The sequence below is a fragment of the Bidens hawaiensis genome, unplaced genomic scaffold (genome assembly GCF_021521415.1).
Source record: "Bidens hawaiensis isolate Kalapana, Puna unplaced genomic scaffold, B.hawaiensis_p1.1 tig00047416_1, whole genome shotgun sequence".
NCBI classification, from domain to species: Eukaryota; Viridiplantae; Streptophyta; class Magnoliopsida; order Asterales; family Asteraceae; genus Bidens; species Bidens hawaiensis.
Window position 1 is genome coordinate 16,660 of NW_027498466.1, and position 12,356 is coordinate 29,015.

General features: G+C 36.2%; 1 protein-coding gene across 2 annotated transcripts; it reads right to left on the bottom strand.

The window, feature by feature from the left end:
* Positions 1–1,000: 1,000 nt before the first annotated feature.
* Positions 1,001–7,291, bottom strand: LOC143596957 (uncharacterized). 2 transcript variants are annotated; one of them, XM_077075600.1, is made up of 13 exons: positions 7,256–7,291; positions 7,006–7,143; positions 6,684–6,765; positions 6,355–6,431; positions 6,144–6,259; positions 5,065–5,182; positions 4,616–4,732; positions 4,339–4,430; positions 4,176–4,242; positions 3,985–4,066; positions 2,929–3,020; positions 2,328–2,471; positions 1,001–1,188 (listed from the first exon to the last, which is right to left on the bottom strand). In XM_077075600.1, the coding sequence occupies exons 2-13, from the start codon at positions 7,138–7,140 to the stop codon at positions 1,042–1,044; spliced, it is 1,269 nt and encodes a 422-aa protein (XP_076931715.1). In that variant the 5' UTR covers positions 7,141–7,143; positions 7,256–7,291; the 3' UTR covers positions 1,001–1,041. The 2 variants fall into 2 exon arrangements, with proteins under 2 accessions (XP_076931715.1, XP_076931716.1); XM_077075601.1 differs by having other exon boundaries at positions 7,006–7,127; positions 7,256–7,287.
* Positions 7,292–12,356: the final 5,065 nt, after the last annotated feature.

Genomic DNA, 12,356 nt, shown 5'->3' on the forward strand with positions numbered 1-12,356 from the left:
TATAAACTAACATTAATATGTCCTATTACAAATTTGAACCATCTTTATGGCCAAAGAAAACCAAAAATTAAATAATAACCTTTTTACAACTTTTGAACCAACCATATGGCTAAAACAAGCTCAAACACCAAACACAACCAAACAATCACATAGGTCGGGACCGGATTTACATATTCACAATAAACGAATTTCGGGTCGTTTTGACTTGGTCAAATAAAATAAACAAAACTTTGACCAATCCAAAATCACCCGAAAATAATTCTAGATCTATAAACTTTAAACGATTTAAAGTTTAAGATGTAGATCCGGTTTTAAACGAACCGGTATCGACTCGTACGTTGTAACCGCGGCTCTGATACCACTGTGTTGGGTTTCAACGGTAGTCCGAGACAAAAACAGTTAAACTATTTGAACCCGTTTTATATATTAAGTGTCGTTTCAATAAATATTAATCCATATTAATATATATATGTAAACGAACATCAAAACGCAGCGGATATTAAACTAATTAAACGAACCATAAAACGAAACCCGAACCCGGATCCGATTACAAACGATACGAGTACGAGTAAACGATAATAAACAACCATAGGGGGTTTGTCGATATACCTCGGTTACGAGAACCGGGAAGACACCGAGAGTAAACGAGAAACGCTAGAGATCGAACACAATCAACACCCAACTGTTCCGGTAGGCGAACGGCGGCGACGGACGGCGGCTGTGCAACAGGCGGCGGCGGCGGACGACGGAGGACAACCGAGACAGCGTCAGACGGTAGCTAGGACGGTCAAGACAGCATCACCTCAAAAATAACAGCAGCAACAAGGTCACCGGACTGGTTCACCGGAGTTGCAGGTTCGCCGGAACTGCAACTTCGTCGGAAAACCGTGTAACGTGTTTTAATAGCACCGGAGCTAGGTAGGAGCTGCGATGTAACTTGTGGTGACTGAAGGAAGTAACTTGTGGTGACTGAAGGAAGCTTGGTGTAAAATGCCTAAATTATATCACATGATATTGAAATTTGAAAACTTACTCCTAACCCTAAAGTTTCCAGTATATTCCCAACTTATGTAAAATGCCTGAAATAATACACCAAAATAATATCTCCGCAAATATAACATAAAGCAGGATTCCCACTCTTGTTGAATGCCAAACACCAATGAAAATGTGTTTTTTAATCCAATATATCTGCATCCATTCCAAAACATCATTTTTTTTATTTCTTTTTATTATGATGATCACAAACAGAGAAAGATAACTATTTGAATGTAAGCAATAAAAATCGTTTTCCGCCTTTAACCCTCTTTAGGACACATGTCCAGCACTAGCTGCGTTTTACCTGATCTCGTTGATTAGGTGGGTGGTGTGAGTTAAAACTTTAGAAGAGCGTGCATGAAAACAAAAAAATGACCCACATCGAAGAAACTTAAAAAAGAAATACCTAAACAAAAATCAGTGGTTTGGTTTTATGTTTTCGTAAAAACCAAATTTTCGGTTCGGTTTTGGTATTGCATGAACTAGGAACCGAAAAACCCGTGAATGTATGGATTGTCAGTTTTAACTCTAAAAATGTTAAGTAATTGATAATAATTTAATAAATATTTTATCCCAAATCATAGTTGTCAACAGCGCTCATAGCGTTCGATATAGCGTTTAGCGTGTCGTTGGGTTTCCTTCCCGCTAAATTGATGTTGCGACCTTATAACGCCAGAAATACCGCTATCTGTTTTTTTATAAATCAAAAATGTTAAAAAACCGACTTTTAAGCCTTTTTTAATGACCAAACCACAGCAAGCTCCACAAATTCCACCGTAAAAGTTCAATTTCCGGAATGAAAGCCCTAATTATTTTTTAAAAATATTTCTACTACCTTATCACTAAACACGGAATAGCGGGAGCTATTTCAATGCTATTGCTACGTAGTGTATAGGTAGCTTGTCTCCATTGACTGCTATTCGCTATTGACAACTATGACCCAAATGTATAATAATCAATGAATCATTAATTAATAAAAAAAGATTAGGCTCAAATTCATTATTTTAATGAATTTAAGGCAAAACTTTTTTTCAACCCAAAAACTTCAAGCCCAAGTGATAAATCCAAAGATACCGAAACCGAAAACCAAACGATTTTCAAAAGCTAAAAAATTTAAATTTTTGGTTTTTGGTTTGGTTTAGTCCAAAACCAACCCAAATTCACCCGTGCACACCATAACTTCTATTTTCGGGTTTTGGTTTGGTTTTAATCTATTTAAGATCAAATACATCCGATTCACAAATAAATGAGTCAACATTGTCACGTCTAGAATTACTGAGTGTGAAACTTACGAGTGTATTATGGGGATCATCATAGTACCAGCCATTAATAAATCCTGCAAAGATGCCTTCGGCTTCCATAACATATACAAGCATCGCGTTCATTCCGATCCATTCCAATGGCATAAACAGATATCTCAACTTCCAGATATCCACCTAAAATTCAACTCAGATCTTTTATTTTAGAATCCTAAAATGAATCAAATAAATAATATATTGAATTTTAATTTAAAGATCCAAACCAGGCATTTTGACATTGGTATAATTAGTTACAAAATGTTTCTAGTGTTATATATTTTTACATAGTTCAAACATAATTATCAATGTCAGGCTTTCACCTTAAAAGTCATATTCCAAATTTTCGAAAGTCATAATGTCAATTATATATGTTTTGAGCTTATATTACTTCTTGACTTGTAGAGTTGTAGTCTTTTATGTAGTTCTTTAGCTATATAGATAATCCTCCACAACTATCATAGAATTAAGTTATGTTTTCATCACTGTGGTTTGACCATTTTAACTAGTTCAACCCCAAACTGAAACCTTTAACCCTTTAAGTCACTATGGTGATTGGAGTAAGATATGAAGTGCACAAATTTAATCACTATATTACCACTATGTAGAAGAATGAGAAGACCAATGCTGCAGCCCCTGACGTCACACACATATAACTGAAAGTGTATAACTGTTTATTTAGAGGAATCGCTGCATAAAAAAATTAATGTGGAGTGAGATACTTCACAAAGACCATGGCATCTATAAGAAGTGGCAAGATGGGTAGGCCTGTAAATGAAACGAACGTTCAGTGAACCGTTCGGCACTAAGTTCGTTTATTTTGTAGAAAACGAACATGTTTTGTTTAGTTAAACGAACAAACATGAACACATGTCTTGTTCGTTCATTTATGTCCGTTCATGTACGCTTGTTCATTTATGTTCGTTTTTTTTTTATCATAAATCAACTTTATATATAATTTACCATAAAACGATAACAATAAAGTGGCAGGTAAATGGGCAACAAGCTGCGCCGCTTTATTGTAATCGTTTTATGGTAAATTATATATAAAGTTCGTTTGTTAAAGTTTGTTTGTTTATATATTCATTTGAATTTTATAGGCCCACTATAACTTAGTCTAGTTTTATTAATTTTTAGGCCCAACTGATTGATGTTCGCATGTACTTTAATTTGATGTTCACTCGGTTATGTGCATTAAACTATGTTTACTTTAGTTATGTTTGTTCGTGAACCATTGATTTATCCCCTTAACAAACTAACATAAACGAACATAAACACGCTCATTTTCTTAACAAACAAACACGAACAAGAAAACTTCGTTTGTTTAATTGTTTGTTCCATTAAAGTTAAGTGAACGAATACGAACTCCTTTACAAGCCTAAAGTTGTGTGGGTCCGGTGAGCTGGCGGCAGTCAACGCCAGTTGGGTTATTTGACCAGAAACAAATTCCTTTTACAAATATAATTAGTAGAAATTGTATTTTTACAGTTTTACTAAGTTTTCTGCATAAATAAGTTGGTGCGTTATATGAATTACAATGCAAAAAACCCTTTTGACCAATTGACCGGTTTCTTTTTTGTTTGACCCGTTTCTTTTTTATTTGGCCCGTTTAGACACAAACATGATCGGATATGCAAGTAAAATGGATACCAACCATCTGTGAAATGAAGGACGATTCCAAAAACAAGAAGTCCAGCACCCATCAAAATCCAATGTGTCAGCCTAGATAGGTGGTCCTGAAATGTTTGACCTGGAAAGTCAAAAAGTCTGAAGTTGGAGTTTGACCTTGAAAGTCAAACTGTACCTCTTTCTTGGTTACTTTTAATTATGAAGAAAAGAACCAACCTTCATCTGTATCAGTACATGCCCAAAATGAACTCCAATAATTGTAGATAGAATAGCAGAAATAGAGCTGTTACAGATTAACAATATAAGTAGGAAACAATTTAGTTATAAAATTTTCGTCTGAATTGTTAAAAAATCTATAATCTCCATAAACAAAGCAGACCTTAAAATTCCTTCAGGTTCAAAAGGTGCCCAACACCAAGACGGAGCATCCTTCTTGAAAGGACCCTCATAAGGGGATCTCTTTGTGCAAGCCTGCATTTTAATTTATCACAAAACGTCTAACAAATTAAAATAAGTAAAGTATATGTCACCCAAATCTAATTTTAATGCATATATATATATATATATATATATTTTATTGTAATCATTACCTAAAGGAATGTAAAAAACTATATGAAAAAACATATAAAAAGATATGAAGTTGGCTTTGCAGTGACCTTAGATCTCTTCCAAGCAGGATGAGGATACATATGATTAATTCCAAGCACTTGTCTATCTATATAACCCACTGCGTTACATGGAGGATCAAGTTTTCCTCTCACATCACAAGCTACCTGAGAATAAGCCAACGGGTTCGGTAAGGTTAATAACGAGCCATTTTTCACAGATAGCATAAGATTACAATAACAATCTTAACAAAATGATAATCTAAACCTTGGTTAGAGTGTAGTTAGGAGCTTATGTGCATTAGAAAATCAAAGCTTTGGGTCACTTTCAACATAAACTACCCATTTGACCAGTAATTTATTATTTAGATAATTTGAACTATTCGAGATGTAAAATAAACCAAATCGACCCTTTTTAACTAAATTATTTGAAATTGCACATTTTAAATGGTAAGAAAGTAAAAAAAATAAAAATTCAGGGATTGTGGAGTAATACATACAGTTAAGATCTTTCCATAATCAGGGTTGTCTGTATTGTGAACTGTGAAATGCCAAGTGGGGACATAAGTTCCATAAATAACTGCTAGGTAGACTATGAGAACACAAGCTCCCAGCAGCCTGCAATTTTACATTTAAACATCGTTGTCATTCTACCAATTGAATGATAAATCAGAAAGAATAAAGGTGGAAATTGGACATGTCACAACCGATAACCTTTCTGGTGCGAGTTAGTTGGGTTGGGTTGACCCGAAACACTTTTTCTCCAAAAATTTAAACTATCTATGAATAATTACTGTATTCAAACTGATTAAAGAATTTGCACCGTCTCAATAACTAGTTTAGGAGGTATTACTGATTAAATCTGCACATTGTACAACATTTCACCTAAAGGTGTGAATGAGCCGAGACCAAGCTCGAGCTCGGGTCAGTTCTAGCTCTTTTTCCAAAGCTCAAGCTCGGCTCATGAGTAATTTTTCAAACTTGAGTTCGGTTCTTTTATTATTTATTAATAAATTTATATAATTAATAATTATATGGAATTTTTATATACTTTTTTTATCTTGTCCCCCTTGCAAACTAATTTATTTCTATGCACATTATATAACATAATATGTTATATAGTTATTTTTATCATAATTTATGTATAATAATAATTATCATACAAATTTACTATATAAAATGAAAGAGATAAATAATAGGCTAGCTTCGACTTGCGAGCTGGCTTCAGCTCTCAATAAGTGAAGCTTGGACTCGAGCAGCTCTATGAATAATCTTACATTTAGCACAGCAAGATTCACGACTTTAGCAGGCCGGCTCTAGCTCGATAAGCAAAGCTAGGGCCCGGGCTTGGGCTCGTTTATTAAGCAAGCATATATATAAGCTCGAACTCGTTTTAGCTCGACTCAATTCAAGATTTAAGCGGGCTGATCTCGATTGGCTCACGAGCAGATTGGCTCGTTTACACCCCCATTTTCACCATTTTATTTTTAGCTAATACTTATTATTTCACTCATCTGACTCTTTAGAAATAGAGCATAACACCAATAGAACTATTTAACGAGTCAAAACTGGCAAATACCAGTGCCAAAAGTACAACTTGTATATGGAGAACCGTGCAGGTGGTAATTCCTTGGCTTGTGCACCTTGAGTTGCAATTTCCAGCATTCCAACAACGAAATATGCAAGGGCAATTCTCTAGAAAAGAAAAACATATTATAAATCCTACTTAAAAAACAAAATATTGTAATTTATAGCAGCAAGTCTTAAAAAATCAATTTAACTATAATTACCTGGAGAATACCACACCACCTAATATATTTCATGTCAACACCATATGATGGTTTGTCAGGAGCATGTGAATAACCACCTATGACAATACATGAACACTAAAAAGCATAAGGAAAATTTATCTTTTAAATGGAGAAGTAAATAATTTAAGAACAAAAGAAAAGAATTAATAAGATAAAATAAAATCATTCTAGCATTATAAAACTGAATTCGTAAACATAAGAAATATAGCAACCAAAATATGAATCATATGACATTAGCATCAACAAGAACTGCCTGTGAAGAAAACCTAGCACAGGTTAGATATGATCATATGATATCAAGAACTAACCTTGTAACAACAGACCCCAAAATATGAGCTTGAGAGTCCTGAGTATCACTTTTTTAGTAGAAACACATCTATCTGGTATTCGCTGCAACAAAATTCAAATATATAATATATATCTGGTATTCGATGCAACACATCTATCTGATTATGCTACCGTAACTTCCCTTGAAAAAAAAAGAGAGAGATATGAGTGTCATTGGCCAAATTGTCAGTAATAATAAGTGTTGGCCGATACGTAATAGTTTGAATTATTAACATCCGGTTTGCGTACATATAACTAAATCTACCTAAGAGGTAAGCAAAGAAATGAAGTAAGTGAGGAAACCTTGAGAGCAAGAGCAATAGCCATGCCCACAATGAACAAAAAGAATGGCATGACAAAATCAGCAAGGTTGCAACCATTCCAAGGCGCGTGCCCAATCACAGGCCATTCTCCTCCAGCATCATCTACCAAAATCATAAACTATATTGCTTTTATGTTTTTGTAAACTGTAATTATTATCCCAAATGCATAACAAATATTTTCTAAGTTCACTAAACAATAGTCCTATAGTTGAGCAACAATGAATAGGTACCGCGACAGTAAGGCCTCTGAAGACGTCAACGGAAGCAGCACGTTCTTCTTATTCTTATTCTTATTCTTATTCTTCCTTGCAGTAGCACTGTAGCAGTAGCAGTAGCAGTAGCAGTAGTGTTGTCTGATGATACCTGCTGAGGAGCTGCGTTGTCTGTCAATACGCTCCTCGTTTACTTTGATAATTTCACCCATTACACTTTTCTTTCTAACCTCAGAAATAATAATCTGCTTCCTTTCCTCAGATAATAACAATAATATTCTGGCATATAGATGGTCTCCTGTTCAGATTGATAGAATGTAACCATCATTGATTAGTCAATGTGTTTGACTATTATTAACTACTTTATTTATTTATTTACAACTTTTGAAGACACTTGCAGTTATTAAATGCTAATAAAAATATATACAACGGGCCTTTTGCTCTTCGGGTTACTTTTAGATTTCTTTTTATATTATCGTCAGGAGTCGCGTTCAAATAAAAAGTTTAATTTTCATAAAAAGACTAAGAAGGGCCATTTCTGATTGTCGTGCTGCATACAAAGCACAATTCAAACAGCAACGAGTTAGAATCACTACTCTCGTTAATGAATAGCATCGATAGTTCACAGCTGATGCGTTCTTCACATCGACAGTTCTGATTTTGAGAATACCGCCCTTACCCCTTGAAGAAACGCATAGATCTGATTGATCACTAGTTCATACATTACGGATCTAGTCTTATGATATGAATTATGTTTTGGTATGATTGATTACGTTAAGTGTGTGTGTTGAGAGGTGAATTTGGCAGAGTAACGAGAGGAAACTGATATAAATGTGAACCCTTATTGATAACAATAAGTTACATGGTATTTATAGAAGATGAGTATAGTTGGTTTCATTTGTTAGACAATCCCTAACGAATGAGCCACTCATACGCTATCATACTTTAACGTCATTTGTTAACATAACGAATGGACTTATACGTTAGCCTCTTCGTTAACATCCCTAACGAATGAGGACTAATGACACGCGGGGATGCATTCGTTATTAGCTACTCTAACGAATGTGTCAATACATTAGCGAATATGCCATATATAATTACCAAAATACCCTTAATACTTTAACTAATATCCGAAATACATTAACAAAGACCGAGACGCAAAACTGGTACTAACAAACCCCCCTCGTCTCGAGCTCTTGTTCTTCACTTCTTGAATCGGCTAGTCTTCCAATCAGCAAAGCTATGTATTCCAAATGAATGACATACGCGAATGAGCCTCTGGAATTTCATAGCTTGCTCGTTGTCTTTAAGGTGCACCCATATGATCCAATTCTTGAATAAAACATCGTTATCGGACTTAGATAAGTTAACCAACCACATGGGATCAATAACTCGAATAAAATCGGTCTTCACCCCAATACAATTACAGCCTTGCCAGTCCTATATTCATAATACCACATGTTAAACCTTTTACAAAGACTTTGAGGAAACGTCTTAAAGTGCTTGGGGGTTTTACTTTAAGAACCAACTTCCTCCAACCAGTGCGTGGATCAATTTCATCCGCACAACTATGAATCCCGAACGCACGACAAACACGAACCAATTCTTGTATAGTACTTCGTTGTCAGGTTCCAATAAGTTAACCAACCACATAGGGTCGATAACTCGAACGAACTCAATCTTCAGCCCTGATCCCATCACAATCACAGCTTCACCTGTTCGATTATCATAGTACAACCTATTGAATTTCTTATAAAGACTTTGGGGAAAAGTCTTCACAGGAACTTTCTTCAAAGTACGAGGCGGTTTTACCTTAAGCACCAGCTTCCTCCAGCCCGTTCTCGGATCGATCTCATCGATATACTTGTGTCTAGGAACTTGCGGTTTGAAGTACTTAAACCCATACTTTACCTCGTGTAGTAGATGCCTATAGAACCAATCTGGCATCTGGTTTCCACCACAATTAATGAATGGTCTATTGGCCAATGTATGCGCATCCCACCTCGGCAGTGTAATACGTTGAAAGTATTGTATGTCGTTTTCCCATTTAAGAATACACACATTTAGCTCCGAGTCGTATAACCACGAAATTATATAGCCTTTCGCCATCTTCAAGGAGACGAACTTATTCATCTGATAAGTTGTAGCACGACCCGTCAGATTCTTATCATCTTCCTGTTCCGCATACCTTAACATGCCAATAAGTTTGTTCATCCTCGACTTCTTGTGCATAAACATACCCGCAAACACATCATCATCCGAATCTCTCAAATCCGCCTCACTGAATCTAGCTTTATCCTTTTTCTTCTTCTTTTGTTTATCAAAACGCTCTTCGGCTTCTTGATAATGCTATGCAGTAAAGAACGAAATTTCTTCATCGGTATTTGTATGTGTATACAAATTAGGATATTCCTCAGCCGTTACGTCTTCAACCTCCACATCATCATAATTAAATGACGTATTCCCAGTTGGAATATTCTTGTCAAACCTCACATCCTCATCATCCACGACCTCCACATCATCCGCTTTCTTTAACTCATTCACGTCTTCGTCGTTCAATCCCAGAAGCAAGGCGATTTGTTCTTTTGTTAACGAATGGTCAACAAATTCACCTTCTTCGATCTTGTCCGCGTTCACCATACTCATCACTATACCCTTATCATAGTCCATAAATAGGATCATGTTCGCCTTCACTGAATCAATTGGTTGAACATTAGTAGTATCACGATAGACCACTAATTGCTTTCCCGAATCCACTTCAATACCAACACCAGATCCAGATGCACCAACACTTGGTTTCTAATCACCACTAGCACCAACCTCGGGGTATTTGTCATCGTCGTTACCCTATAGTTTCTTCAGCATATTGCCTTTACATGTAAGATGAAGGATAACTTCATCCTATTTATTGGTTTTTTTCCCCCTGAGTAGTAACTAGTGCTCGTAACTCTCGGTTTTCGCGTTGCACAATGGATAGATGGCTTACCATCTTTCGTTGATCGGCACACATATGCTCTTGAAATAAACGATCAGCTGCCATTTGATTTTCTTGCAAATGTATCAAGTTCAACAACTGCATCATCTGTTTCTGAATGGGCAAGTTGAAGAACTTAGGATTGACAAGCTGCATTGGACCTTCCGGATGATTAAATGACATGAAATAAACTTCTGGTCATTGCATAGGTCGTTGAATAGGACTTGTAGTAGAAACAGTTTGTTGAGGAGACAGCACCGGAGATAGAATAGCTGATGGAATCGATGCGAACCTCGGATCAGTCAAAACTGTGGTCGATAATGTAACAATCGGGGTACTAGTTGGAGTAGTAACCACCGATGTTTGTTTAGGACTTAAATTAATTGTTTATTGTGGTTGGGATTCAACGATCTCAATGCCAGAACCTCTACAAGTTCTACGCTTAGTAGGCCTCTAAGTTTCCACCGCTTTACCTTTATGCTTGCGTTCAACAACTTCATGATCTGCACTACTTGGACCATCATGTCCATTACCACCATCATTTCCACCACCACCCTCCTTCCCACCTTAACGTTCAGAATCCGAATCATCGTGGATCTAACGATCATTAGGTGGAGCTTCATAATTATCACAAGCTAAATGTCCAATAATCCTTTTGAGTCTCAAATACGTCCTTACACGTCTCATCGTGTACTCGTTAATGTGCTCCAAAATCAACATGTCATCAGAGTTATCTGGATCTTTCACCAAATTATGTTCAAGATGATTAATCATCAATTACAAGAATCTTGAATACATTAGGAACTTGTTCTTTACATGGAGAGTTGTACAATTCTCCTTCAGGTGATAGAATACAAGCTCAGAGAAATTGATTGGCTTGTTTATAACCAAGGCGATGAATGCGGATTGCAACATGATACGACGTTCATCGAAACTACCTTTATGCCCACCAAGACAATGTATAAGTATGCGAAAGAGATATTTATAATTTTCGCATAGATACGCCTTATTGTATTGAGACTTGTATAGGTCGCCTTTGCACTTCAAACACCCAAACAACCCTCTGATTAAATCCTCATCAAATTCACACTGATCATTGATAGTATCTTGAAACTGCAAGACGCTACGGATTAACGCCACGTCGATAATAATCTTCTTATATTCCATCGTAGCTTCAATGTGATTCTCTTTTGGAACGTATTTAGCAGTGTTCCAGAAGGCTATGATGATACTGAAGTATATAGGAACGTCAGCAGAAATGGCAAAGTTGATCCTTGAACGCCTTAGGAATGAAATACCATCTCTGAACATCGGTCATCCAAAGAAATATTCTATTAAGAACGCCCAAATGTTGTGCTTCTTATCATACGTTAGCTCAACAATCCGAACTTCCACTTCTACTTGACCAGGGTGGAGTGTATGGCTGATCTTCAGGAAGACCAGTAAGAACCTCAAGACACAAGACGAAGCTCAGATTGGAAGTCTTCTGAACCTCAAGTGACTAGTCTTTCTAGACTTGAGAGGACCCTCAAACAACCCATCGGAAAATACAAAAGATAAAAGACTCAAATGAGTTTTTAGAGAGAGAAACTAGAGAAAGGTTAGAGAGAAATATATAAGAAGAAGATTTTATTTCTTTCCAAGGATGATAAATGCACTAAGGGGAACCCTCCTTTTATAGGCCAAGGAAGGGTGTCCATGACATCATTTCTTACATCACACTAGCAAATTACACCATGGCTTACATCACACAACACTAGATATTTTAATACATAACCTACTTGCTAAAATCACTTTAAGAGTGATTAAGCTTTATTCTTAAGCACACAAATAAAAACACACAACTTAATGGAATTCATTAGGCACGTGCTTCTTCATTTCCTTCATGTCACAGAATTTGATGGTGAAACCTGATGAACTTGGGTACGGGTCTTCGTTTGGTGGGTCATAACCATAATCCTCAGAATTAGATGGATTAGATGGGTCTTTCACCCTTGAGTACATGTCTTCGTTAATCTCAAAGACTTCATTGAACGAGCACTTACTGTTCCAGTAGTCTAGGATAACTTGATCCCATTCTTTTGTCTGGGGGTCTTCAGTTGTCCAGGCGTCTTCCATTGCCAATATTTCTAGGGAAATTTCTTC

What these genes read in the sequence shown, in the direction of transcription:
- LOC143596957 (XM_077075600.1), bottom strand. Translation starts at nt 7,140, where the DNA reads ATGATTTTGGTAGATGATGCTGGAGGAGAATGGCCTGTGATTGGGCAC. An exon ending in CTGCTTGGAAGAGATCTAAG is followed by an intron (nt 4,431 to 4,615) that starts GTCACTGCAAAG and finishes ATTAAAATGCAG; the next exon opens with GCTTGCACAAAGAGATCCCC. An exon ending in GAACCTGAAGGAATTTTAAG is followed by an intron (nt 4,243 to 4,338) that starts GTCTGCTTTGTT and finishes AATCTGTAACAG; the next exon opens with CTCTATTTCTGCTATTCTAT.